This window comes from Podarcis gaigeae, assembly GCF_964106915.1.
Source record: "Podarcis gaigeae genome assembly, chromosome: 8".
Lineage (NCBI taxonomy): Eukaryota > Metazoa > Chordata > Lepidosauria > Squamata > Lacertidae > Podarcis > Podarcis gaigeae.
This window is the reverse complement of record NC_139684.1, coordinates 12,674,825-12,699,532: the sequence shown is the minus strand read 5'-3', so window position 1 is coordinate 12,699,532 and position 24,708 is coordinate 12,674,825. Positions and strand designations below refer to the sequence as shown.

Below are 24,708 nucleotides of genomic sequence, written 5' to 3'. Positions count from 1 at the left end.
CACAGAGTCAATTAAGGTTTGGCAGCCAGCCAGAAGGCAATGTGAAGGAGTAAGTCTGCCTGGTGATAACGAAGGCATGGAGACAGCTCCCTGATTGGTCAAGCTCTCTCAAGGGAGTGATAATTAATGGTCTATTAACTGGAATGTGTTAGTTCAGAAGTTCAGTGGTTCAGAGTTCTGTGTGTCAGTGTAGGAGTTGTGAGTCGTGTCAGAGAGAGCTAGCAAAAGATCCATGTTCTGTTCCTGTAAATAGTCCACTGTATATAATAAACACCTAACTACAAGTTCCTGGTTCCTGCTTCGTCTATCCTGTCTGCAGCCAAGTTGCCAATTGCTTCCGTGGATTCTGCGTTTACTCTGCTAGGTCTGGCTAAGGTCCTGAAACTAGTCAGAAAGTTGCGAAACACCAGATAGGTTTTACCAATAGTCTTCCAAATGCCCAATGAAGACTCAACATTCTTAGCGGCCACAGGATGTTGAAACCTGGGCAACTGGATGCTCTGCATGGATCCTGACCTGGGTCACTCTGATAAAAGGAGGATTTTGCTGAGTTCTCCTGCATCACAGGGGGTTAGACTAGCTGACCCAACACGTCCCCTTAAGCGCTACGATTTTATGTTTTGCCTGTGCAGGTCTATAACCTCCATTCTCCAAAATTTAAATCTACAAAGAAGCGTATCCAAAACATGATCAGAGCAGCCTCTGGAGACTTTGAACTGCAACTCCCATCAGTCCCTGGGAGCACAGCTCTGTTTGCCATAATTCAGAGCAGAGGAGATTCCACAGAGGCAGGGCGCCACAACCGAAAAGGCCCTGGCCACTGGCTCTGCTGAGAGGGACCCTGGGCCCCTGCCCGAAGCCCAGCCCAGAGGGTGGCGATGCCCTCACCTGCCGCTCCACCTCTTCTGTGATCTGCTTGATCTTCAGCTTGTAGTTTTGAGTGAGCAGATCCAGCTGCTTGTCGATGAAGCCCAGGCGCTCCTGGCGGTCCTCTCGCATCTCTAGGCAGTAAATCCTGGGAGATGGAACAAGGCATGTGTTGGGTGGTGGGAAAGAAGAAAAAAAAATGCATTTTCTTGTACTAAAGGGAAAGTCAGGAAATCGGCTGGCGGTTTCTGGGAGACTTCCTTTCCTAGCAGGAAGGAGGAGGAGGGCTGGCTAGCCCAGATGAGGAAGAGGAAATACAGCACCTAATACTGAACAGGTGATGTCTCTGCAGAGACATCACCTTGCCAACAAAGGTCCGTATAGTTAAAGCTACAGTTTTCCCAGTAGTGATGTATGAAAGTGAGAGCTGGACCATAAAGAAGGCTGATCGCCGAAGAATTGGTGCTTTTGAATTATGGTGCTGGAGGAGACTCTTGAGAGTCCCGTGGACTGCAAGAAGATCAAACCTCTCCATTCTGAAGGAAATCAGCCCTGAGTGCTCACTGGAAGGACAGATCGTGAAGCTGAGGCTCCAATACTTTGGCCACCTCATGAGAAGAGAAGACTCCCTGGAAAAGACCCTGATGTTGGGAAAGATGGAGGGCACAAGGAGAAGGGGACGGCAGAGGACGAGATGGTTGGACAGTGTTCTCGAAGCTACCAGCATGAGTTTGACCAAACTGCGGGAGGCAGTGGAAGACAGGAGTGCCTGGCATGCTCTGGTCCATGGGGTCACGAAGTCGGACACGACTAAATGACTAAACAACAACAACACAATACTGAACAGAGCTAGGCAACCAGGCCAGTGGGTTTTCCGCAGTTCTGTATGCACAAGGACATAACAGCAAAAGAGACTGTGAGTCTCCTCCTGATCAGCCGTTTTGCATCAGCAGCCCCCTGCCCCTGATCAGCCCTTTAGTGGTGGCAAGCCTCCCCCAATCAGGTCCTTAACAGTGGCAGGACTCCCCACACTGATTAGCCCCTTAGCGGCAACAGACCTCCCCCTGAATCAGCCCCTTCGTGTTAGCAGATCTTGCCACCTCGATCAGCCCCTTAGCGGCCAGCAGGCCTCCCCACTCCGATCCACCCTTCAGCAGCAAATGTTTTCCATTGGGACAAACCATTTCATTTCACTTAAGTGCGTGGGTGCAAGCATATTATTGTTATGTTATGTTATGTTATGTTATGTTATGTTATGTTATGTTATGTTATGTTATGTTATGTTATGTTATGTTATGTTATGTTATGTTATGTTATGTTATGTTATGTTATGTTATGTTATGTTATGTTATGTTATGTTATGTTATGTTTTGTTTTGTTTTGTTTTGTTATTATATCATTTTATTTTATTTTATATTATAATTTTATTTTACTTTATTTTAGAGTGGTACCTTGGGTTACATATGCTTCAGGTTACATATGCTTCAGGTTACAGACTCCGCTAACCCAGAAATAGTGCTTCAGGTTAAGAACTTTGCTTCAGGATGAGAACAGAAATCATGCTCTGGCGGCGTGGCGGCAGCAGGAGGCCCCATTAGCTAAAGTGGTGCTTCAGGTTAAGAACAGTTTCAGGTTAAGACGGAACGAATTAAGTACTTAACCCGAGGTACTACTTTACTTTACTTTACTTTACTTTACTTTACTTTACTTTACTTTACTTTACTTTACTTTACTTTACTTTACTTTACTTTACTTTACTTTTGAAGCATTCTGCATCCTGGGCTGGAAGTCTGAGCCAAAGAGTTGTTACTGCATACATCCTCCTTTAACCTGTGACTTTGTATATTCTCTAAAAGAGATTAAAAGCCCACCTGGCTCACTTTGAACCATCTCTGCATCAAACTTCTTTGGATCAGAGAATCAGGCAAATTCATGGAGGAGACTTATCAGTGGTTGTAACCAGCCACGGTGACTACGTTTGAACTTCTACTTTCAGAAGAAAGCAATGCGTCTGACCATCTCCTGCCGTTCTGCAGGTGCTCACCTCTGTTCCTGGGCAGCCACATGCACCGAGTCCATGATGTGGCGGACCTCTTCCGCAATCTGCTTGGCTCTGACTGTGTGCTGCTCAAACTTGGTCTTCACCGCCGACTGAGAGATGCATTCCTGCATAAGCAAAGGGAACAGGAAGCTCAGCTCAGCAACGTGCATTTTACAGATTAAAAATCAAGCAGGTTTTACATACAGCAGGTTACCTGCTTCTGGCAATCTCAAGGGGGGTTACGTAACCCTGGCATGTGTTGATCCACTTTCAGTCATAAACTTTGCCACCTTGAGGACTAGCGACTTGATTTTCTCCTCAATCCCCCCCCCCATGCAACAATGTAAACAGTGAATATTTGCCCAGCAGTACATCTTCATTTCCAACAGTCTGCACAGCAATCCCTTTCACAGGGCCTTCCCTTCCCAAACTTGTGATTTTACTGTCAAACACTGCCTCCCCAGAGGCATGTCTGAGTGACAGGTAGGGGAAAATTGACCACTCTGCTCAATAATATAAGAAAGGAAAGGAAACCACGTCTCATTGAACTTCATTTTATTTTAACCGAAAATTTGGATCCTCGGCATTTCTCTATGACCTAGTTTAAAAAAAAATGCACTGTGCATAAAACAAAGATTGTGGGTTATTTACTCAGCTACAATAATGCAGTAACTATCCTTGTGTTAAATTTCTGGGAGTGGGGAAGTTTCCATTATTTCTTAGCTCAAGGGAGGAGGGAAGAATAGGAAGAAACCAGTCTTTCCTCAACCAGGGACCTTCCAGATGTTTTGGACTACAACTCCCATCATCCAATGCCAGCACTGGCTGCGGATGATGGGAATTGTAGTCCCAAAAAATCCATAGAGTCCCAGGTTGCGGGGAGGCTGGCATAGAGCGATTTGAGGGTAAACTCTAAAAAGAGAGAGGAATTTGCTCAGGCAAGTAAGGAACAATTAAAATCCATTGCACAGAGTTTTGAGAAATGGAGGTTATTAATCCACCTTGCCCAGGGGCGTAAGGAGCTGCCTTCTGGCTGATCTACACCAGTATTACCGGCTCTGGCAGGCAGCAGGAGCCTCAGAGAAACCGCTCCCATCATCTGTGCTCAGGTCTTACTATAAATGGAGAAGCTGAGGAGCAAAACTGGAAGTTCTTTCACTTGCAGAGCACAGATGCTTTGCCCCGGGGTGTTGGTATGCAGGATGAGCTCAGCAGACAAAATCAAGACTTGCCTCAAATCTCCTCTCAAAGTTCTGGAACTCAAACATCCTCACTTGGAACCCTTCTGCCAGTGCCCCGCCTAGGAGGGAAAAAGCATCAAAATCCACTTGAAATGGTAAGTTGGTGAAGCTCATTTGACGACAATAAGAAATCGGGTCTTTAGTATCGTCAGCCTAGTCCAGCGGAACTCTCTGCCACTGGAGATTCAGCGGGTGACTTCTGTGCCGACTTTAAATGCCTGCTGAAAACCTTCCTATTCCGCCAGGCCTATGCAAGCAATTAAGGATGCGCCCTCCCACAATGCTTAATTGATGTCTGCTTTTAACTTTTTAATTGTTGTCTGTTTTTATTGCTGCAAACATCTTAAGATATTTATGATATAAAGGTAAAGGTAAGGGGACCCCTGACCATTAGGTCCAGTCGTGGCCGACTCTGGGGTTGTGGCGCTCATCTCGCTTTATTGGCCGAGGGAGCCGGCGTACAGCTTCCGGCTCATGTGGCCAGTATGACTAAGCCGCTTATGGCGAACCAGAGCAGCGCACGGAAACGCCATTTACCTTCCCGCTGGAGCGGTACCTATTTATCTACTTGCACTTTGATGTGCTTTCAAACTGCTAGGTTGGCAGAAGCTGGGACCGAGCAACGGGAGCTCACCCCATCGCGGGGATTCGAACTTCCAACCTTCTGATCGGCAAGTCCTAGGCTCTGTGGTTTAACCCACAGCGCCACCCACAGTATGCAAATGTTTTCAGGAATAAATAAAATGAAAAGCTGACCCATTGGGGCTGAAATCTTGTTGGCACTCAGTGCCTGAGTTTGCTGTTAGAAGGAGTTACAGTATTTTATTCCTATCCCGCCTTTCCTCCAAGAAGCACAATGTGGTATGTATGTATGTATGCACAGTGGTACCTCGGTTTCGAATGTAATCTGTTCTGGAAAGCCGTTCAACTTCTGAAACGTTCGAAAACTGAGGCATGTTCGAAAACGGAAGCATTTACTTCCGGGTTTTCGGCGTTCGAAAACTGAAACGTTCGGCGTCTGAGATGTTCGAAAACCAAGGTAAAATTGTATTTTAAACTGATATATGGCCCTTCATCAAAAAATCTCAGGGAGGTTCACAGAATAAAATACAAGATAAAACACAAGTAAATAATCAAAAAGGAAAAATATACCCCGCTTCCCGCTGACACATTTAAAAGGCTGCAGAATATTAATTGGCCAAAGGCCTGGTTGAAGAGGAAAATTTTTGCCTGGCGCCTATAAAAATATATAATGAAGGCACTAGGTGAACCTCCCTGGAGAGAGCATTCCACAAACAGGGGGCCACTACAGAAAAGGCCCTGTTCTTAGGCCCATTCCCCAATCTAGCTACACAACAACCCTGTGAGGTAGACTAGGCCGAGAGATGGCGACTAGGCCAGTGGAGACTTCCCGCTCTGGCAAGTGGGGTCCCACCCAGTTACCTCCTTCGGGCATCCCCTGCGCCTTCTGGATTCGGGCGCTCAGCACCTCTTTGGCGGAGACGAAGAAGATGCGGTCGCCGGCCTGGGCCCGATCCACCACGCCCAGCTCGTCCACCAGGAAGCTGGTGCAGCGTTCCATATGTTGGCGCCGGACCTGGAAGGGGGAAAAGGAGCTCGCGTGAGGAACGCCGGAATCCCCCCCTTCCCAAACTCACCGCCCTTCGTGGCTTCCGCCGAAAAACCTCACCTCTTCCATGTACTCCGGTTCGGAGGCGGAGGCATCCCAGCGGTTGTTCAGGATGAAAATGTTGGGCCTCGACAACCGGGTGTTGACTTTGTGGAAGAACTGCTTCTCCTGGAAAAGGAGGGCTGAAGTCAGAGAATTGGGCGTGTGCGGCTGGGTGCCACTGGGCCCAAGCCTGCACTCCCTTGGCCTCCCCACTACAAAGTTGCCCTTCTACATCACTCAAAAAAATCCTCTACAGTGGTAGCTTGGTTCTCGAACTCACCGTATTTTTCGCTCCATAAGACGTACCTGAACATAAGACACACCTAGTTTTTAGAGGGGAGATGCAAGGAAGAAAATATTCTTCATCCCATGTATCCCAGGCTCTGCTCAGCGCTCCCTTTCACGAGCCGCACGGAGCATGTGTGCAGCGCTTGCAGGCTTTTCCCCAAGGAAAAGCCCCCTCCGCGCGGCTCTTTAAAAGGAGCGCAGCTCTTGGGGGCTTTTGCGGGAGGTGGGGAAGGACCAGAGGGGCTAAACTAGAAGCTAGAACAGCAAGAGGGAGCGCTGCGCAGCGTTCCCTCTCGCTTTCTGGGATAGCTGTGCAGCCTGCATTTGCTCCATAAGACGCACAAACATTTCCCCATACTTTTTAGGAGGGAAAAAGTGCGTCTCATAGAGCGAAAAATACGGTAATCCGTTCCGGGAGTCCGTTCGACTCCTGAAACCGTCGGATGTTCAGCTTCTGAAAAACGTTCGCAGTCCGGAACACTTACTTCCGGGTTTGCAGCGTTTGGGAGTCGATTTGTTCGGCAACTAAGCCGTTTGGAAACCAAGGTTCCACTGTACACACACACACACACATACACACACACACACACACACACACACAGTTTGGCAACCAACAGAGCCCACACACTTGGGTGCATGCAAAGCAGTTTGGTCACTCCAGGAGCTGCTGCGATGGTTTCAGACATGATAATACTGCCCAGTGAAGCCGCCGTCACAGTCCGGCCCTCATACCAGTCCTGGACGATGCACTGATACAAAATCCAGGCCTAATCTCCATACAATGATTTGGAGAAGGAGAAGATAAGATTACAAATGGTGATTACATTTGGATATGGGGCCAGAAGAGGGGGGAAAGGGGTTTGGGATTTCGGAGCTGGACTTTCTTTAGCTTAAGCAGAAAGAAAGGACTCTGTTTAAAAATCTGGAGTGGACTCAAAGAACATTGCTCTTAAAGCTATGGTATTGCCTCTGGAAAAAGATTGGGAAAACAAAAGGGCCGAGAGCAGTTTTCCAAACTGTGTGTCGGCTGCAGTGTGTAGGTGTGTCACACAAACGCTCCTCCCGGGGCTGGAAAGGGGTTAATTTAACTTCCAGTTTGCTAGTAAAACTGAATTACTGTGTCGCGAAACGATGCCAAACTGAATTACTGTGTTGCGAAATGATGCACGTCTGAAAAGTATGTTGCCAACATGGAAAGTTTGGAAAGCTCTGGCCTAGATCAAGAGATCAGGATACTATCATAAAAAACAAGAGGGATGCAACAGGATACAGTGGTACCTCGGGTTAAGTACTTAATTCGTTCTGGAGGTCCATACTTAACCTGAAACTGTTCTCAACCTGAAGCGGGTTAGCGGAGTCTGTAACTTGAGGCGTATGTAACCCGAGGTACCACTGTATTAAACTGGAGATACATTACTGGACAGATGTGTAACGAGAAATCAAAATGGGATAATACAACAGGAAGTGTGATACAGTAAGAAATGGAACTAAATGTGTTTGTTTAGACTAGTTTGTTCTGTATTATTAAAAATCTTTATTTTTTTTTAAAAAAAAGAAACTCTCAAGCAACACCCAAACGTAATGGTGACTCTCCCTGCTTGCGATGATTCCCAGCCAACAGATATTGAGAGGCGCAGCAAAGTCTCCTCCGAAAGCAAAGAGAAGGTCAATTAACCGAAAGGTGAGCGTTACCGTCTGCATCAGGGTCGACTCGGAGTTCGCCACCAAGACAAAGACATCAGCGTCCAAGCAGAACTTGTCAATCCAGCTGTCCAATTCAGTGGTTACGTCAATTCCGGGGCTAATAGGACAGACAAGGGGTGGGGGGAGGAATGCCAGATGCAGAAGAAAGTGTTATTGACAGCTGTCTCGTTATAATAGCCTTAACCCGACAACACAACAGCCCACCCTGAACTACTGAGAAAGCAGGGCTTCGATTCAAAGCTATTTATTTCCTAACATTTATAAACCATTTGACTGCAAAACCATTTGACTGCAAAAAAAAACCTCCTTCAAAGTGGTATACAAATATATATATATATATACACATCTGTAAAAAAGCAGCAACAATCAGACCTTCAGAAAATCAACAAAGTGCTAAAAACCAGATTAAAACATGTTGGCATTCTACACATGTGGGAAGTCTGGCCTACAAATGATTTTAGCAGGCACAAAAAAGAGTACAGTGAGGACGCCTGCCTGGTGTCAAGTGGCAGGGAGTTCCAAAGTGCAGGTTCCACCACACTAGAAGATTTACCTCTTACAAATGCGGAAGGAGTATAATTTGGCACCTGCAGCAGCGGCAGTTCTGCAGATCAGAGAGGTCAAGCTGGCCGATTTGGGGGTAAGGCGATATTGCTGGGAAACTTGACCAAAACTGTTAAGAGTTTTTATTGTGTTAGTGTTGTGCAATGTTTTTATATTGTATTGTCTTTTTTTTCTTTTTGTCTTTTTTCGTTCCTTTTTTGTAGTGTTTAAAAGTGATTTTTTTTTTAAAGCAAAACTGTTAAGAGTTTCATGTGCTATTATTAACAACTTGAACTCAGCCTGGTAGCAAATCGGGCACCAATACAGATCTCTGAGCACAGGTGGTACACGCAAACAATAAGAAGGAAAAACATGGAAGAGCCAAAGGCCTAACCAGTCCTGCTTCCTGTTTCTTGTGAAAGCTTCTGTGGGGCAGAAATAATTCCTGCAACAGACAGAACCTTATCCTGCCTCTTAATATGCATATAGTTCAATCGAGCCTCCGTGGTCAGTCAGAGTCTACCTGTGAGTACCAGATACTGAGAAGAGCATCCTGCTTTCTCATCTCAGCCAAATGGATGCTTTTGAGAAACCAGTGGCTAACAACTAGCAGTCAGTTTTCAGGACTGGGAGAGAGGAGGTTTTTAAAAAGGCGCAAACTGTTTTTAGAAAGAGAGGGGCAGATTGTAGAAGCAGAGAAGGAATTAAAGCCATTATCTCAAATCGCCTACGGAGAAAGGATAAGCTCGCTGCAATTAGCTCACCGGGAGAATATAGCATCGGTTTACAAATTAAATGCCTGCTAAGCCAGGAAGCTGGAACGAGGCCAGCGGCGCAGGAGGAGTTTCTGGGGAAACACCTCCGTCCTTTTCCGTGCTTGTACATGCATACAGCAACTTAGCAGCCAACTGGTTTCAGGATTGTTCCCCAGGGGCATGGGGGAAAGGCAGATCTCTCACCTGTCCATCAAAACCAGGTCATCTTTGAGGAGGGGACACTTGGAGTTTGGCCACATTACGCTGACCATTCCTCCGGCAGTCAGGAGTTCGTCTTGATGGAGCGCGTGAGCCAGTTGGTTGACCGTCTGGACATAGAGGGTTGGCAGATAGAAAGAGAGAAATAATAATAATAATAATAACAATAGTATTTATTTTATTTATTTATTTATACCCTGCCCACCTGGCTGGGTTGCCCCAGCCACCTGGGGCAGCTTCCAACCTGTATTAAAAAAATAATGAAATGTCAAACAATAATAACAATCTGATCCAGTACAAAAAAAAAGTCACAATAACTTAAAAACAAACAACTTATATCAAACAAAGCAATATTCAACGATCCATTAGAATCTAGTGGTAAACAGGAAAATTAAATATCCGCAAATAACAATTAAACGGCTTACACTTATCAGTCGCAATAGAAAATTACTAAACGATAATCAATAAAAACAAAGGCAAGTCACAATGCATAAAATACCACGGACATACGAAACCGTGTAAAAGGATCAAAGAAAATTATGGGTTTGAGTGGGAAGTGGTTTGGGGAGGCTTAGAAGCCCGCTCTACCATTAAGTGGTATAAAGGTAAAGGGGTAAAGGGACCCCTGACCGTTAGGTCCAGTCATGGCCGACTCTGGGGTTGTGGCGCTCATCTCGCTTTATTGGCCAAGGGAGCCAGCGTACAGCTTCTGGGTCATGTGGCCAGCAGGACTAAGCCGCTTCTGGCGCACGGAGCAGCGCATGGAAACACCATTTACCTTCCCGCCGGAGTGGTACCTATTTATCTACTTGCACTTTGACGTGCTTTCGAACTGCTAGGTGGGCAGGAGCAGAGACCGAGCAACGGGAGCTCACCCCGTCGTGGGGATTCGAACCGCCAACCTTCTGATTGGCAAGCCCTAGGCTCTGTGGTTTAGACCACAGCACCACCCGCGTCCCTATTAAGTGGTATAGAAACTATTTATTTCATAAAATTTACACAGTTCCTGACTGTAGGAAAAAGCTCCTCGAAGTGCTTTGCAAAAGAAAAAGATAAAAACTATAAAATCACCAGTAGGAAAAACCAGCAATAATAATGTAAAAGTTTCATGGAGTTAAAACAATAGCAGACTGAAAATATATGGAAAGAGCTGCTCGCCCTCCCTTCCAAAAACTGTCTCCCTCCGCTGACTGGAGATGTGCTCACCTTGACGCTTTTCTTCTCCTCGGACCCCTCAGTGAGCAGAAAGGCGTCCTGGCCCTCTGTCCCCTCCACGCGCAAGAAGCAGTTTGTGGTGTGTCCGATGCCCGAGGGAAGCACCTTGTCCCACAGCATGGCATTGATGACTGTGCTCTTCCCATTGCTCGTCCTGAGAACACAAACGCATCTGTAAGGTCCTTGGGGCGGGGACCTGCCCTGCCTGGACAAAAGGGCTATGTAAAACCAGGGGTGGCGGCTGAGCCTTTATTACCGGCCCTTGACCAATCCTCTGGGGGCTGCATGCCAGGAGCGAGCACAGCCACAAACCACAACCACATAGTTCTGCCCGCAACTCCTCAGCTGTGAAGGGGATTTTGTTTCGTTTTTTAAATCATTTTATTTATTTCAGCAGGAAAATCTGCTCCAGCAACACACAAGAAGGAAACAAAGAATAACAACACAACTGAGTGAGATAAGGGAGTTAAAAGAACTACACAACTCTTAGAAGACGTCTGAAGGCAGCCCTGTATCAGGAAGTTTATATTGTTGGAGCCGCACAGAGTGGCTAAGGAAATAAAAAGGCTAGCACATTTGCAAAGCTAAGCAGGGTCCGGGGTGGTTTCAAATTGGATGGGAGACCCCATGTTGAGATGCCCACATAGCAAAGGGGTTGGGTTCTACAATGCTATGAAAATTAAACACACACAAAGCATTGAATGTGGGTCATTTTGTTCACGTCCCCGGAAAAAAATGCTGCTATTACTGGTGCTTAACAAAAGTCAAAAATCCTGCAGCAAGAATATTATTGGCACAGAAATGGAAGCAAGAAGAACTACCGACGAAAGAGGAATGGCAGATGAAATTAATGGACTACGCAGAATTGGATAAGATGGCAGGGATAATTCGAAACCAGCGGAACCAGACAGTGTAAATATGCAAGTTATTTGAAAGAAGATTGTAATCAACTGTGACTACGCTGGTAGGACTACAAAGTAGTTTCGTAAGGAGAACTATATGAAATATTACAGAAAAGATTTATGAGAATGGATTTTAAGTTACTAACTATTAAAAGTAATAGGATAAATGTGAGATTAAAAGAGGAGGTTTGAAAATCATTAGACGTGGTTGATGGAAGTGTCAGGCTAAAATAGCCAAAATGATGTACAGTGGTACCTCGGGTTACATACGCTTCAGGCTACAGACTCCACTAACCCAGAAATAGTACCTCGGGTTAAGAACTTTGCTTCAGGATGAGAACAGAAATTGTGCTCTGGTGGCGTGGCAGCAGCAGGAGGCCCCATTAGCTAAAGTGGTACCTCAGGTTATGAACAGTTTCAGGTTAAGAACGGACCTCCGGAATGAATTAAGTACTTAACCCAAGGTACCACTGTATAAGATGAGATGACATGATTTGTTTGGAAAATATATGCAAAAACCAATAAAAATGTGTGTGTGTGGAGTCCTGGGAGAAGAGACGTTGGAAGAAGATTGGAAGAAATTTAAGATCTATCTACAAAAATATTGTAAATTATATGAATGTTAAGGAGGATGCTAGAATGTAAACAATTGGGCACCATTGAGATAGAGGAAGTGATATATGAAGATAAGTTAAATTTAAGAAAAGACAAATTTTTGGAAAATTTTTAAGTTATATTTAATTCTTTAAGATTTGAATAAAGGATATTAAAAATTAGAGATATAATATTGGAAATTAGATAATAAGAATCGAAATAAGGGGATAAATTTGCTGGAAAAATTTTCTTGGCTAGGAACGCAGGAGCGGGAGATGTGAGGGAGTCCAAAGAAGTTAAGAAGATTATGTTAAAAGATATGCTATATGGTATTATTTATTGGAATTGTAACTAAATTAAAAAATTGCTAATATATTATAAAAAAAAATGTGTGTGTGTGTACACATACATACACACACACACATACACACACACATATACACACACGTTTTTTATATATATATATATATATATATATGTGTGTGTGTGTGTGTGTGTGTATATATATATGTATGTATATATATAATATATATGTATATCTATATATATATACATACATACATACACACACCTATATATATACATATATATCAATAAAAACAAAGGTCGAAAATCCAGTTATTGATCTATCCACTTTTTCCTCTGGCCCTGCAAAACACTGGCATGTGGCCCTCAGGAAATTGTCCAGAAAGGAATTTGGCCCTTGGGGTGGGGGAAAAGGCTTCTCTGACACCTTTTTATGGTTGAGCAGGGATCTGAGCTTCAGAAGTGTTAACTTTTTCCAGCTGAGAGTAAAACGAGAAGGTGACTCAATCAAGCTGGCATTTGCTGGCAGACAAAGGCACGCTGGAGAGCTTCTGCTCCCTGCCACAGGCTTCCCTCCACCCTCTGCCAAATTCCTCACCAGGCACAAGACTGCTTGCCTGGTGCCCCACTCACCGTCCGAAAAAGGCCACCTTCATGTGACGCCGGGCCAACACCTGGCTGATGCCGCCCACCTTAGACAGGTAGCCTTTCACCTCCAACACCTGCTCCTCTGTGGTGATGGGGTCCAGCTCCACGTTCCTGTGCGTTTCTGAAACCAAAAGGGAGCCAAATCTACAAGGGCTGCCACGCTTTCCCTAAAGTAAGGTTCTAGTTTCAAGAGAAATGTAGGATTGATGATACCCAGCTCTACCTCTCTTTCAAATCGGAACCAGTGAAGGTGGTGAAGGTCCTGTGTGAGTGTCTGGGGGCGGTTGGAGGATGGATGGCGGATAACAGATTGAGGTTGAATCCTGACAAGACAGAAGTACTGTTTTGGGGGGACAGGAGGCGGGCAGGTGTGGAGGATTCCCTGGTCCTGAATGTGGTAACTGTGCCCCTGAAGGACCAGGTGCGCAGCCTGGGAGTCATTTTGGACTCACAGCTGTCCATGGAGGCACAGGTCAAATCTGTATCCAGGGCAGCTGTTTATCAGCTCCATCAGGTACGCAGGCTGAGTCCCTACCTGCCTGTGGACTGTCTCCCCAGAGTGGTGCATGCTCTGGTTATCTCCCACTGGGACTACTGTAACGCGCTCTACGTGGGGCTACCTTTGAAGGTGACCCGGAAACGACAACTAATCCAGAATGCGGCAGCTAGACTGGTGACTGGGAGCGGCTGCCGAGACCATATAAAACTGGTCTTGAAAGACCTACACTGGCTCCCAGTACCTTTCCGAGCACAATTCAAAGTATTGGTGCTGAGCTTTAAAGCCCTAAACAGCCTCGGTCCAGTATATCTGAAGGAGCATCTCCACCCCCATTGTTCTGCCTGGACACTGAGGTCCAGCGCTGAGGGCCTTCTGGCGGTTCCCTCGCTACGAGAAGCCAAGTTACAGGGAACCAGGCAGAGGGCCTTCTCGGCAGTGGCACCCGCCCTGTGGAACACCCTCCCACCAGATGTCAAAGAGAACAACAACTACCAGACTTTTAGAAGACATCTGAAGGCGGCCCTGTTTAGGGAAGCTTTTGATGTTTAATAGGTTATTGTATTTTAGTGTTTTGTTGGAAGCCGCCCAGAGTGGCTGGGGAAACCCAGCCAGATGGGAGGGATATAAATAATAAATTATTATTATTATTAGGAACCGTGTTCCGAGTCTGGCAAATCCCAGGGCCTATCGATGGCTACCAGCCACGATGCTTTGAAGCCGCAACGCTTTTGAATACCAGTTGCCCTTGGGTCAATCTAGCTCAGTAATGTCTACACGGATAGGCAGCAGCTCTCCAAAGTTTCAGGCCAGGGTAATCTTGCAAGGTCATTCTCCAGTTAAAAGGAGAGCAGCAACTGAAGGAAGACTTTGGAGAACCGCAGACTGGGTAAGCTTCCTAGGTAAGGTAGACACCGTATAAGGCAGCTTCCCCGGTTTCTGTTTAAATTCAGAACCATGAGGACTAGACCCTTGGTTTATCTTTAGCACCGACTCCGTACACACCAGCTTACGTTTCCAATTTAAACCGGCCCCCCTCATTTATTCTCTGCCCGCTCACCTACACAAATTCCTCGTCGCCCGTGGCGAGCAGGCAAGTTGTTTTGAAAACAGACACGCAGAAGAGGCCGCCTTACCCTCCAGGAATGCTGAGCTCTCCTGGATGTAGGCAGCCAGCTGTTCAAAGATGCCATTGATCTTCTTCTTGGCGGTGACGAAGTGCTTGAGCGGGGAGGCGTTGACTTCCGCCATGTGTCTCTTGTCCTTCTTGCCGGAGACAATGGACTTGGAGCAAGGGAAGAGCAGGGACATTGCGCTATAGGGGGCGAGGGGGGGGGCAGGTGTGGGGCAGGGAAGAGGGAAAGAGAGGAGCAAACAGTCAGATAAACCCTGTGGTTCTTCATGCGGTGCAGTGTTAAACTATGGAACTCACTGCCACAGGTGGTGTTGACGGACACCAACCTAGATGGCTGTAAAAGAGGACTGGACCATTAATAATAATAATATTCTCGGATAATGCTGGACCATCCTGATCCAGCAAGACTCGTCTTAACGTTCTTTTTTTTTTTTGTATGTAATTTTAAATTAAATTTTCTGTTTTACAATTTAAAGTACTCATTTTTACATCCTTGAGATATCCATGACTTCCCTTCTTCTCTTTCCATGGTCCATTTTACACATCATAAACTCCTGCATATTTTACTAAATCTTTACCATTCAGTATTCTATTATTGCATCCATCAAAACTTATTTACACTGTTTAACTTATCTTAACACCGCCAGCGTTTTCCTCTGTACACAATTATTTCCCATATACAGTGGTACCTCGGGTTACAGATGCTTCAGGTTACAGATGCTTCAGGTTACAGACTTCGCTAACCCAGAAATAGTATCTCGGGTTAAGCAATTTGCTTCAGGATGAGAACAGAAATCACGCAGTGCCAGCATGGTGGCAGCGGGAGGCCCCATTAGCTAAAGTGGTGCTTCAGGTTAACAACAGTTTCAGGTTAAGAATGGACCTCCAGAACGAATTAAGTTCTTAACCTGAGGTACCACTGTATTCAATAAACATTTTCCGATCTTCTACAAACATTATGTTCTTCTTGTTCTCTTATTCTATTTGGGCATATTCTGTCAACTTAAGTTGCCGTTCTTCTTCGGTTGTCGTCTTAAAGTTCTTATTACATTCTTATGCTCAAATGCAACATGAACCAGCTGCATCGAGAAGGGGATCCTCCAGGGATGCTAAAAGTTTTTATTTTCAACCACTCTCCCCTCCCACCTGCTCAAAGTCCTGCCACTTTCAGAACAGGAAACAATAGGTAAAGGTAAAGGGATCCCTGACCACTAGGTCCAGTCGTGGCCGACTCTGGGGTTGCGGCGCTCATCTTGCTTTATTGGCCGAGGGAGCCGGCGTACAGCTTCCGGGTCATGTGGCCAGCAGAACTAAGCCGCTACTGGCAAACCAGAGCAGGGCACGGAAACACCGTTTACCTTCCCGCCGGAGGTACCTATTTATCTACTTGCACTTTGATGTGCTTTCGAACTGCTAGGTTGGCAGGAGCAGGGACCGAGCAATGGGAGCTCACCCCGTCGTGGGGATTCGAACCGCCGACCTTCTGATTGGCAAGTCCTAGGCTCTGTGGTTTAACCCACAGCGCCAACAATAGAGACAGCTTAAAGTGGGGAGTCAGAGCTCAGATTTGCTGCTGGGGGGGGGGTGCGGAATGCAAGAGCAACAGGCTCAGGCTGGCAGAGGGAGAGTAGCTCCCGTTAATCATTCCATCTTTAGCACAAGCCAGCTGAGCTAGGGTTGGAGGACGGAACTCAGCGCCTTTCTTACGTAACCATAAGCTTAGGGAGAAAAGCAAGTGAGGGTCACAGTGTTCAAGGGCCTGGAAAAAGCAGGATGCAAGCAAAAACCCCGTTAAGAATTTGCGTATCGATCACACTGGTGCTGACGCTTAATGGCTTTTGAATATTCTGGTCTCCAGAATGTTGGTCCCCAAGGTATTTCGTAACACTCAGCTATAATAAGCCCATTTAATTTTGAAACTCTTCACCAGGAAAGGCGACAGCCGCTAGCTTAGACGGTGTTGAAAAATGATCACAGAAAATGATTTTGTGAACCGCCCCTGGGATTCTGCGGCGAAGGGCAATATACAAATTCAATAAATAAAATTCACAGAGAGCTATTTGAGCAAAATAAACTTATCCCATACGGTGCAAGTATGCCTCCAAATATCAGGTGCTGTATAACAAAAACTACCAAGAAACTTCATCCCTCCCCTTTGCCCTTTCCTTTCATGCTGTGCTATTCAGAATGCAAACTGAGGGCAGGTACTGTCTTGTTTTAATTGACTGTACATCGTATTCTTGCTCTTATACAAGCTGCTCTGGGAGCCTTTTTCAGATGAGGAGTAGGGCAAGACAAATCCATTTTTTTGGGTGTTTAAACAAGACAGGAAAATTGGCTTCCAGATGGAGAGATCAAAACTAGAAACAGAACTGCTAGAACCCAATACTAAGAATTTATCAAGAATGTATAACCTGCTGTTGAAGTGGAATACACTAGATGAGACAGTCAAATCAGCTATGATTAAGTGGGCACAAGACATTGGTCATGACATTATGTTTGCTGACTGGGAACAGTTATGGACCACCGGGATAAAATTTACGGCATGTAATGCCTTAAGAGAAAATATTATGAAAATGATTTACAGGTGGTACATGACCCCAGTCAAGCTTGCAAAAATCTATCATTTGCCCAATAATAAATGTTGGAAATGTAATGGGACTGAAGGTACCTTCTTTCACCTTTGGTGGACTTGCCCGAGGATTAAGGCCTTCTGGGAAATGATTTATAATGAAATTAAGAAGGTACTTAAATGTACTTTTCATAAGAAACCAGAGGCATTTCTCCTGGGCATGGTCGGCCAATTGGTGTCAAGGAAGGATAGGACATTTTTTATGTACGCCACCACAGCAGCAAGGATCCTTTTACTAAAGTATTGGAAGACACAAGAACTACCCACACTGGAAGAATGGCAGACGAAGGTGATTGATTACATGGGTCTGGCGGAGATGACTGGCAGAATCCGTGACCAAGAAAAAGAGACGGTGGAAGAAGACTGGAAGAAATTTAAAGTATATCTTAAGAACTGTTGTAAAACTGATGAGTGCTAAAATGTCAAGGGAAAGGAAAATATAGAATTACAGCTGTAATTAATTGATTAATTATGAGAAGAAACTTAAAAAGAAAATAAGTAATTAGTTAATTGGTGTGAAGGGTTGTTGAAGAAATTTTAAAACAGGGATGCAGAGAAGGGGAGGTAAGGGGAAGTCCGAGAAGTAAGGTTTATGAAAAAGAGGTTTTGAAATTATACATGTTTATATGTTTTTGTTTGTTTATGTGTGTATGTTGTTTTGTTTTTAATTTGTGTTGGAAAATTAATAAAAAAAATTATTTTTTTTAAAAAAAGACAAATCCATTTTTTGTTGTTGTTCCAGTGGGATTTTGGCACACCTGGCTGTTCTGCCAAATTCTTCTGTGGGTGGATGTTTTACTGTGTGTGTGCTTTTAAGTGGTTTAAAGCTTTCTGCAGTGCTGTTTTTAACAGGGTTACTTATATACTGCGTGATTTTAGTGATTTATCTTTTTAAATTGATGTTGTGAGCCAACTTGGGTACCGCACAGGAATAAAGGCTTGATATAAATAGGTGGGGTATAAATAAATTTAATACTAAACAAAACAAACAAATAAAAAACAGTGAACAAAGCCATCCATGAATTTGTCTAATCCGCTGTTAAACCCATCCAGGTCCATGGCCGCTGCTGCACCTTGTGGCAGTGAGTTCCACGGTTTAACTAAGTGCTGCATGAAGCACTTCCTTTTCTCTGTCCTGAATCTCCCAACATTTAGCTTCATTGAATGTCCACAAGTTTTAGCATGGGGGGGCGGACCTCCCCGTATCTGCTTTCTCCATGCCTTACATAATAAAAATAAACCTGGACTCATGAAATTGGTTCCTACGTTGGTTCCACACCTTGGCTGTGAATCATTGCAGTTGTTGCTGTTACAAATATAATTTTTTGTGTGTCTTTATTTTAGAACTTACTATGATTTATTGTGGGAACTGTTACATTTGGCTGCGCACGTTCTGAATGTGTTTTATCCATTGTTTACGGCTATTTTTGTTGCAGTATGCAATTTTGTCCGTGTTGCAAGGCGCCTACAGAAAGGTTTAATGTATTTTTAATATTTGTTGGATGCTGCCCAGTGCGGCTTGGGAAACCCAGCCAGATGGGCGGGTACAAATAATGAATTATTATTATTATTATTATGGCATACAAATAAAATTATGGATGCGTGTATGTTTGAGGAACATCTCCCGCCCCACCCCAAATCGCTGCCCAACTTACTTCTAAGGCACAGGCTGGGTTCTCAAAGGGTGAGCATGTCCTGCGTCTTGTTTCCTAAGAGGTTCAGAGAAAAGGTGAAGAAGTTGTCTCCCTTCCTCCAAATCCAATTTGTTCCCCCGTCACTGGAAGGAGAGAAAGTTGGACGGGATTAGAGAATGCACATGGCCCAGACGCACGGCTGCTGTTTGCATTTTTCCTGCCAATGGTGCAAGTGCCCCCAAGGCCCAGCTGTGTATCCCTGGGGTTCCATCTGCACCATACATTTAAGGCAGCAACAGATCACTTTAAAGAGCCCTGGCTTACCCCAAAGCATCCTGGGAACTGTAGTTTTTTTAAAGGGGTGCTAAGGGGTGTCAGGAGACCCCAGTTTCCCGCACAGAGTAGCTTAACAATCAATGCCTCTTACCAAGGAATTCTGGGAATTGAAGCTCTGTAAGGAGAACACTATTCTCCGCACCCTTAGCAAACTACGGTTCCCAGTGTTGGGGGTTTTTTGTGTGGGGAAGCCATAACTGTTTAAGGTGCTGTAAATAGCGTAGGTGTTGCCTGAATCCAACCAAGAAACACACCACCCTTTCCACCATTTTTCTCCCCGACACCATATTTTATTAAGTATTTTCTAATGCATTCAGAAACAATGGTGACGACACGGAATATCTCAATGCTATTCAGAAACAACAACTCCTTTCCTTACAGCAAAAAGAGAAAAATGCATGCAAATAAATCTACCAATCATCAGATTAGATTGTTTAGGCACTCAGGTCTCCAGGCGACTTACTGTATTTTTCGCTCTATAGGACGCATTTTTTCCCTTCCAAAAATGAAGGGGAAATTTCTGTGCGTCCTACGGAGTGAATGCAGCCTTCAGACAGCTATCCGCAAGCCTTCTGAGTGCAGCGGGAGTTCTCCCCACGCTCCGAAGGCTTGCGGATAGCAGCCTGCAGCCTGGGGAGCGCAGCGCCAACTCCCGCTGCACTCTCGGGGCTTCAGGCAGCTATCTGCAAGCCTTTTGAGCGCGGTGGGAGTACCCGCCGGGCTCCGAAGGCTTGCGGATAGCAGCCTGAAGCCTGGGGAGCGCAGTGCCAACTCCCACTGTGCTCCCCGGGCTTCAGGCAGCTATCCACAAACCTTCGGAGCGCTCCCCCAGCCCGCAAGCTCCAGGAGTGGCGGGAAGGCTGCGCAACCTTGCCTCCGCTCCCGGACCTGTTCTGGGGGCTGGGGTCGGGGGAAGCTCGGGCTTCCCCCACCCCAGCCCCGCGGCTAAAAACGAAGCCGCGCGCAGTCTCTCCCGGCTGGAGAGGTTGTGCGTGGCTAAAGAGGAAGCCAAGACAGCCAGTGGGATGGATCCCGCTCGCTGTCTTGGCTTCTTTGCTCTTTGGGGCTGGGGGAAAAAATAATTTTCCCCCTTTACTCCCCCCCCCCTAAAAACTAGGTGCGCCCTATGGTCTGGTGCGCCCTATGGAGCGAAAAATACGGTAAATTTAAAAACTTAACAACAACGCCAGCAAAAATTCACGTGAACTGTTGTCATATGAACACCTCCGATTAATACAGACATAAAAAACAACCCACTAACAGCTACAGGAAGGTTTGGCAGCACAGCAGAGCGCAATCAGCTCAGTCCATCTCAAGCGTGCAGGGAAAAGTTAAGGCTTAAGGCGCCAAAAAGATATCAGCAAAGACTGAGGGGGACTTCAATGGCGTCAGCAACCCACAGACCAGGGAGCAAACATGCCTTTGCAAAGCGCTAGGAAAATGCAACCTGCCCAAAGAGCTGCAATCATATTGTTGGCTAGGTTTGGCTATGGGGAACAATAGGCTCCCTTGCTACAGAAACCCCAACTAGCTACTGGTCTGTTTCCAAGCACAACTCATAGCTCTGGTTCTGACCTATAAAGAGTGAAGTTAAATTCTCAAGAATAATCTTTTGGAGAATAGTCACAAGAATATACCTGATTAATGAGAATATTAGAGAATCTTCATTTAAAATAGGAGAATATTCATTTTAATGCATTGAAAATGATACAGTTAGTTAATATACATGTTTATTCATGGGCAAACGTCAACTGTTTAAATCACGGCCACCTCACATGCTGTCACACATAATTGTATAGGCCTAGGTACTTAAAACTATATAAAGAATTAAAGCTGCTTTCTGTAAAAAAAAAAAATACCACACTGTATGTCCAAGGGTATAGAATTGCTAAGAATAAGGTCACACCAAAATAGGAAAAAGGCTATTACATATAGTTGAAATACAAACGAATTCAAATGTTTATCAAATTAAATGAATAGCATTTTTAAAACAAACAAAAAAGCTTTCTGCAGCTCACATTTCAGAACTGCCAATGGTGAATGGCACAATGCCCAGTAATGTAACCGGATCAAAAAATATCATTATTCTCATTCTCAAGAATATTCTCACCTCACCTCACATAAAGCCCTGTAGGGCTGAGGTCCAAGTTATGTGAAAGATCCAATGTCCTCAACATGAACCTGATTTGAGATCTTCGGGGAGGCTCTTCTCTCGATCCTGCCACCCCCACAAACAAGCTGGATGGGGCTGCATGACAGGGCCTTCTCGGTGGCTGCTCCCAGACTTTGGACCTCCCCCCTGGAGAAGTCAGACTGGCTCCCTCCTTGCTGTCCTTCACAGGCAGGTCAACACCATTCTTTTGGGGACTAATTGGTTGGGGGGTTTTTTAAGGAAGAGCTTTTGCAGTTTTCACCACCTGAATTTTAACAAATTTGCCTTTCCATCGTTTCAATTCTAGCACAGTTTAATTACTTCTAAGCTAGTATCTGGTTTTAGCTTTGCAATGTTTCCAACAGTTTTTAATTTTTGCGAGCTGTGTAAAGTCCCAGTTCCGGAAGGGGGAAGGCACGATATAAATAATTATAAACTTAAAGAGAGCCTGAGGAGGCAGTCCTAGTCCTACCCGACCTGGGAGTAAGTCACTTTAATTTGGTAGGACTTACTTCTGAGTAGACGCAGCTGAGGAGTGTTCTGTTCAAAAATTCCCCATTAGCTGCATGTGGCAGCTGAGTAACTTGAGCTGCTTTCCCCCCACCAACACACATAAGGACCCACCATACTATCACCAAAACACATGAAAAAGTGCTTCATATGGATTCTGGTGCCCTTGGTATATTGGCTAGCAGGGTTCAGGCAGGCAGCCTCTCCCTGGGACCTTCCCCCTGCAAATCAAATGTTCTATCCCTAAGCTATATGGTCTTCCCCCTGCCCTAAAATGAAGTAGAATTCAAGTCCTCATGGCTTATTTACACAGGAAGCTGTCTTGTACAGAGTCAGACAAGGGGATCAGAACTGTCAGCGGCTGCCCAGGGTTTCGGGGGGCCAGGAGCCTCTCCCTGGAAAAGCTGAGGGTTGATCCCAGGACCTTTTAAATGCCTTAAAATGTATTTTAAAGCGATGTCAAAGCGATAAACAACTACCTGACATTCAGAAGACATCTTAAGGCAGCCCTGTTCAGGGACGTTTTTATCGTGTGATATTTTACTGTATTTTTGGTTTCTATGGAAGCCGCCCAGAGTGGCTGGGGAGGCCCAGCCAGATGGGCAGGGTATAAAGAATAAATTATTATTATTATAAAATTATTATTATTTTTAATCCTTGTTGAAAGATACCCAGAGTGGCTGGGGAGGCCCAGCCAGATGGGCAGGGTCCAAATAATAAAACAACAACAACAACAATAATACTTATATCAGAGATGGTCCTTTCCCACCCAAAATAAAGGAACACCGTAGTTTTCGTGGCTTCAAATTAAAGGCTGGTTTAAATAGGAAGGTGCCATATCGAGAATCAGATCCTGCACAGTGTTTTAGGCAAGGGCCTTTGCCCCAGTCAGTGCCGGATTTACGTATAAGCTATAGCTTAGGGCCCCACGCTCTTGGGGCCCCCCAAAAAACTTAAAGCAAAAAACAACAACTGGATGTGCATTTCCAAAATATAAGATAAAAAACAAATAAAATAAAACCTACATACAGCAGCAGTGTTTTGTGTTGTGTAGGCTCCTATGATGTAAGTAAGGGACTATAAAGCATATATGCAACTCAAAAAACAGCGACAATTTGTTGTTGACAAAGGACAGCTGGACATATAAAGGGCCCCATTACCTTCAGTAGCTTAGGGTCTCATCAAACCTAAATCTGGCCCTGGCTGCCAACCAGTGTTGGCAATGCTGAACTAGATGGACCCAATGCACATCGCCTCGAGTTGTAGACACGAGATAAATAACTGGATGTACGCTTCCAAAATACAAGATAAAAAAACACAAATAAAATAAAACCTACATACAGCAACAGTGTTTTGTGTTGTGTAGGCTCCTATGATGTAAGTAATGGGCCCCGCCAGCTAGCCTGCTCCCTAAAATATCACTGGGTTGCTCATTTCTGTATATAGGGTGCCTACATTCTGCATGGACTGGTTGCATGGCAAGATGTACAAATGGCTTTAGATACATATTAGCTCCATAAATTACCATATAGCATATATTCAGCACAAAAAACAGAGACAATTTGTTGTTGACAAAGAACAGCTGGACATATAAAGGGCCCCATTACTTTCAGTAGCTTAGGTAAAGGTAAAGGGACCCCTGACCATTAGGTCCAGTCGCGGATGACTCTGGGGTTGCGGCGCTCATCTTGTTTTATTGGCCGAGGGAGCCGGCGTACAGCTTCCGGGTCATGTGGCCAGCAGGACTAAGCCGCTACTGGCAAACCAGAGCAGGGCACGGAAACGCTGTTTACCTTCCCGCCGGAGGTATCTATTTATCTACTTGCACTTTGATGTGCTTTCGAACTGCTAGGTTGGCAGGAGCAGGGACCGAGCAATGGGAGCTCACCCCGTTGTGGGGATTTGAACCACAGACCTTCTGATCGGCAAGTCCTAGGCTCTGTGGTTTAACTCACAGCGCCACCCGCATCCCCATATAGCATATATTCAACACACAAAAAACAGCGACAATTTGTTGTTGACAAAGGACAGCTGGACATATAAAGGGCCGCATTGCCTTCAGTTACTTGAGGCCTCATCAAACTTAAATCCGGCCCTGGCCCCAGTCCTACCTGCAGATTCTGGGTATCAAACCTTTTGCATGCAAAGCAGATGTCCCGTCCCTGAACTGCAGGCCAGGTCACCGCTGCCTATGGACGTAGCCAGGATTTAGGGGGCGCAGAACCTCAGTTTGCTATGCATTTTTATTGATTTGGGGGGCAGCTGCCCCTCCCTGCCCCCCAAACCCACCCCGCATCCAGCCACCCCCCTACCTGCTTACCTCCACGCTCACACCTTGCAGAAGGAACAGGCTTTCGTTCTGTTGGGGGTTCCCGCACCTGGATCCTACCCTCACCCCGACCCCTCGTACCTGCCAGTCCGCCCCAAGGCCACCCATGTCAGCCACGCCCTTCAGACTGGACTGCAGCCAGCAAGCGCCCGCCCACATGGCACATGCCCGACCCACGTGCGGGGAGCCTCACCTGGCCGCACACCTTGCACGCGTGACCCGAGCCGACACGTGTCGCGCACGCGAGGGAACGCCGCCACCCACACCCTCCTCCTCCAAACCCCAAGCAAGTGGGGTTTTAGCGAAGCGGCACTTGGTTCGAGGGCTGCCACGTCTGAACCCGCTGACACGCGTCCACTCGCCTCGCCCGCTCCCCAGGCGCTGCTGCCCTCTCACCTTCACCTTCTTCTCCCCCGGACTGCGCTGCTGCGAGAAGGAACCAAGCCCCGGGCATCGTCAGAGGGGAGCGCCTGGAGGTGACGTCACGCC

The 24,708-nt window shown here is 45.8% G+C and overlaps 1 protein-coding gene across 5 annotated transcripts in view; it reads right to left on the bottom strand.

Moving 5' to 3' along the window:
* The window catches only part of MFN2 (mitofusin 2), a 39,989-nt gene extending 15,307 nt beyond the window's left edge, over positions 1-24,682 (bottom strand). Inside the window, exons 1-12 of one of the 5 annotated variants that reach the window (XM_083750193.1) lie at positions 24,616-24,682; positions 18,914-19,035; positions 14,628-14,806; positions 12,981-13,116; positions 10,537-10,699; positions 9,316-9,440; positions 7,802-7,910; positions 5,840-5,947; positions 5,593-5,746; positions 4,141-4,208; positions 2,912-3,033; positions 889-1,015 (exon numbers count right to left, since the gene is read on the bottom strand). In XM_083750193.1, coding sequence (XP_083606319.1) covers positions 889-1,015; positions 2,912-3,033; positions 4,141-4,208; positions 5,593-5,746; positions 5,840-5,947; positions 7,802-7,910; positions 9,316-9,440; positions 10,537-10,699; positions 12,981-13,116; positions 14,628-14,802 — 1,287 coding nt within the window. In that variant the 5' untranslated portion in view covers positions 14,803-14,806; positions 18,914-19,035; positions 24,616-24,682. Of the gene's footprint in view, positions 1-888; positions 1,016-2,911; positions 3,034-4,140; positions 4,209-5,592; positions 5,747-5,839; positions 5,948-7,801; positions 7,911-9,315; positions 9,441-10,536; positions 10,700-12,980; positions 13,117-14,627; positions 14,807-18,913; positions 19,036-24,210; positions 24,337-24,412 lie in introns of those variants that run through there. The other 4 variants (XM_083750195.1, XM_083750194.1, XM_083750196.1 and 1 more) reach the window with 4 other exon arrangements.
* Positions 24,683-24,708: the final 26 nt, after the last annotated feature.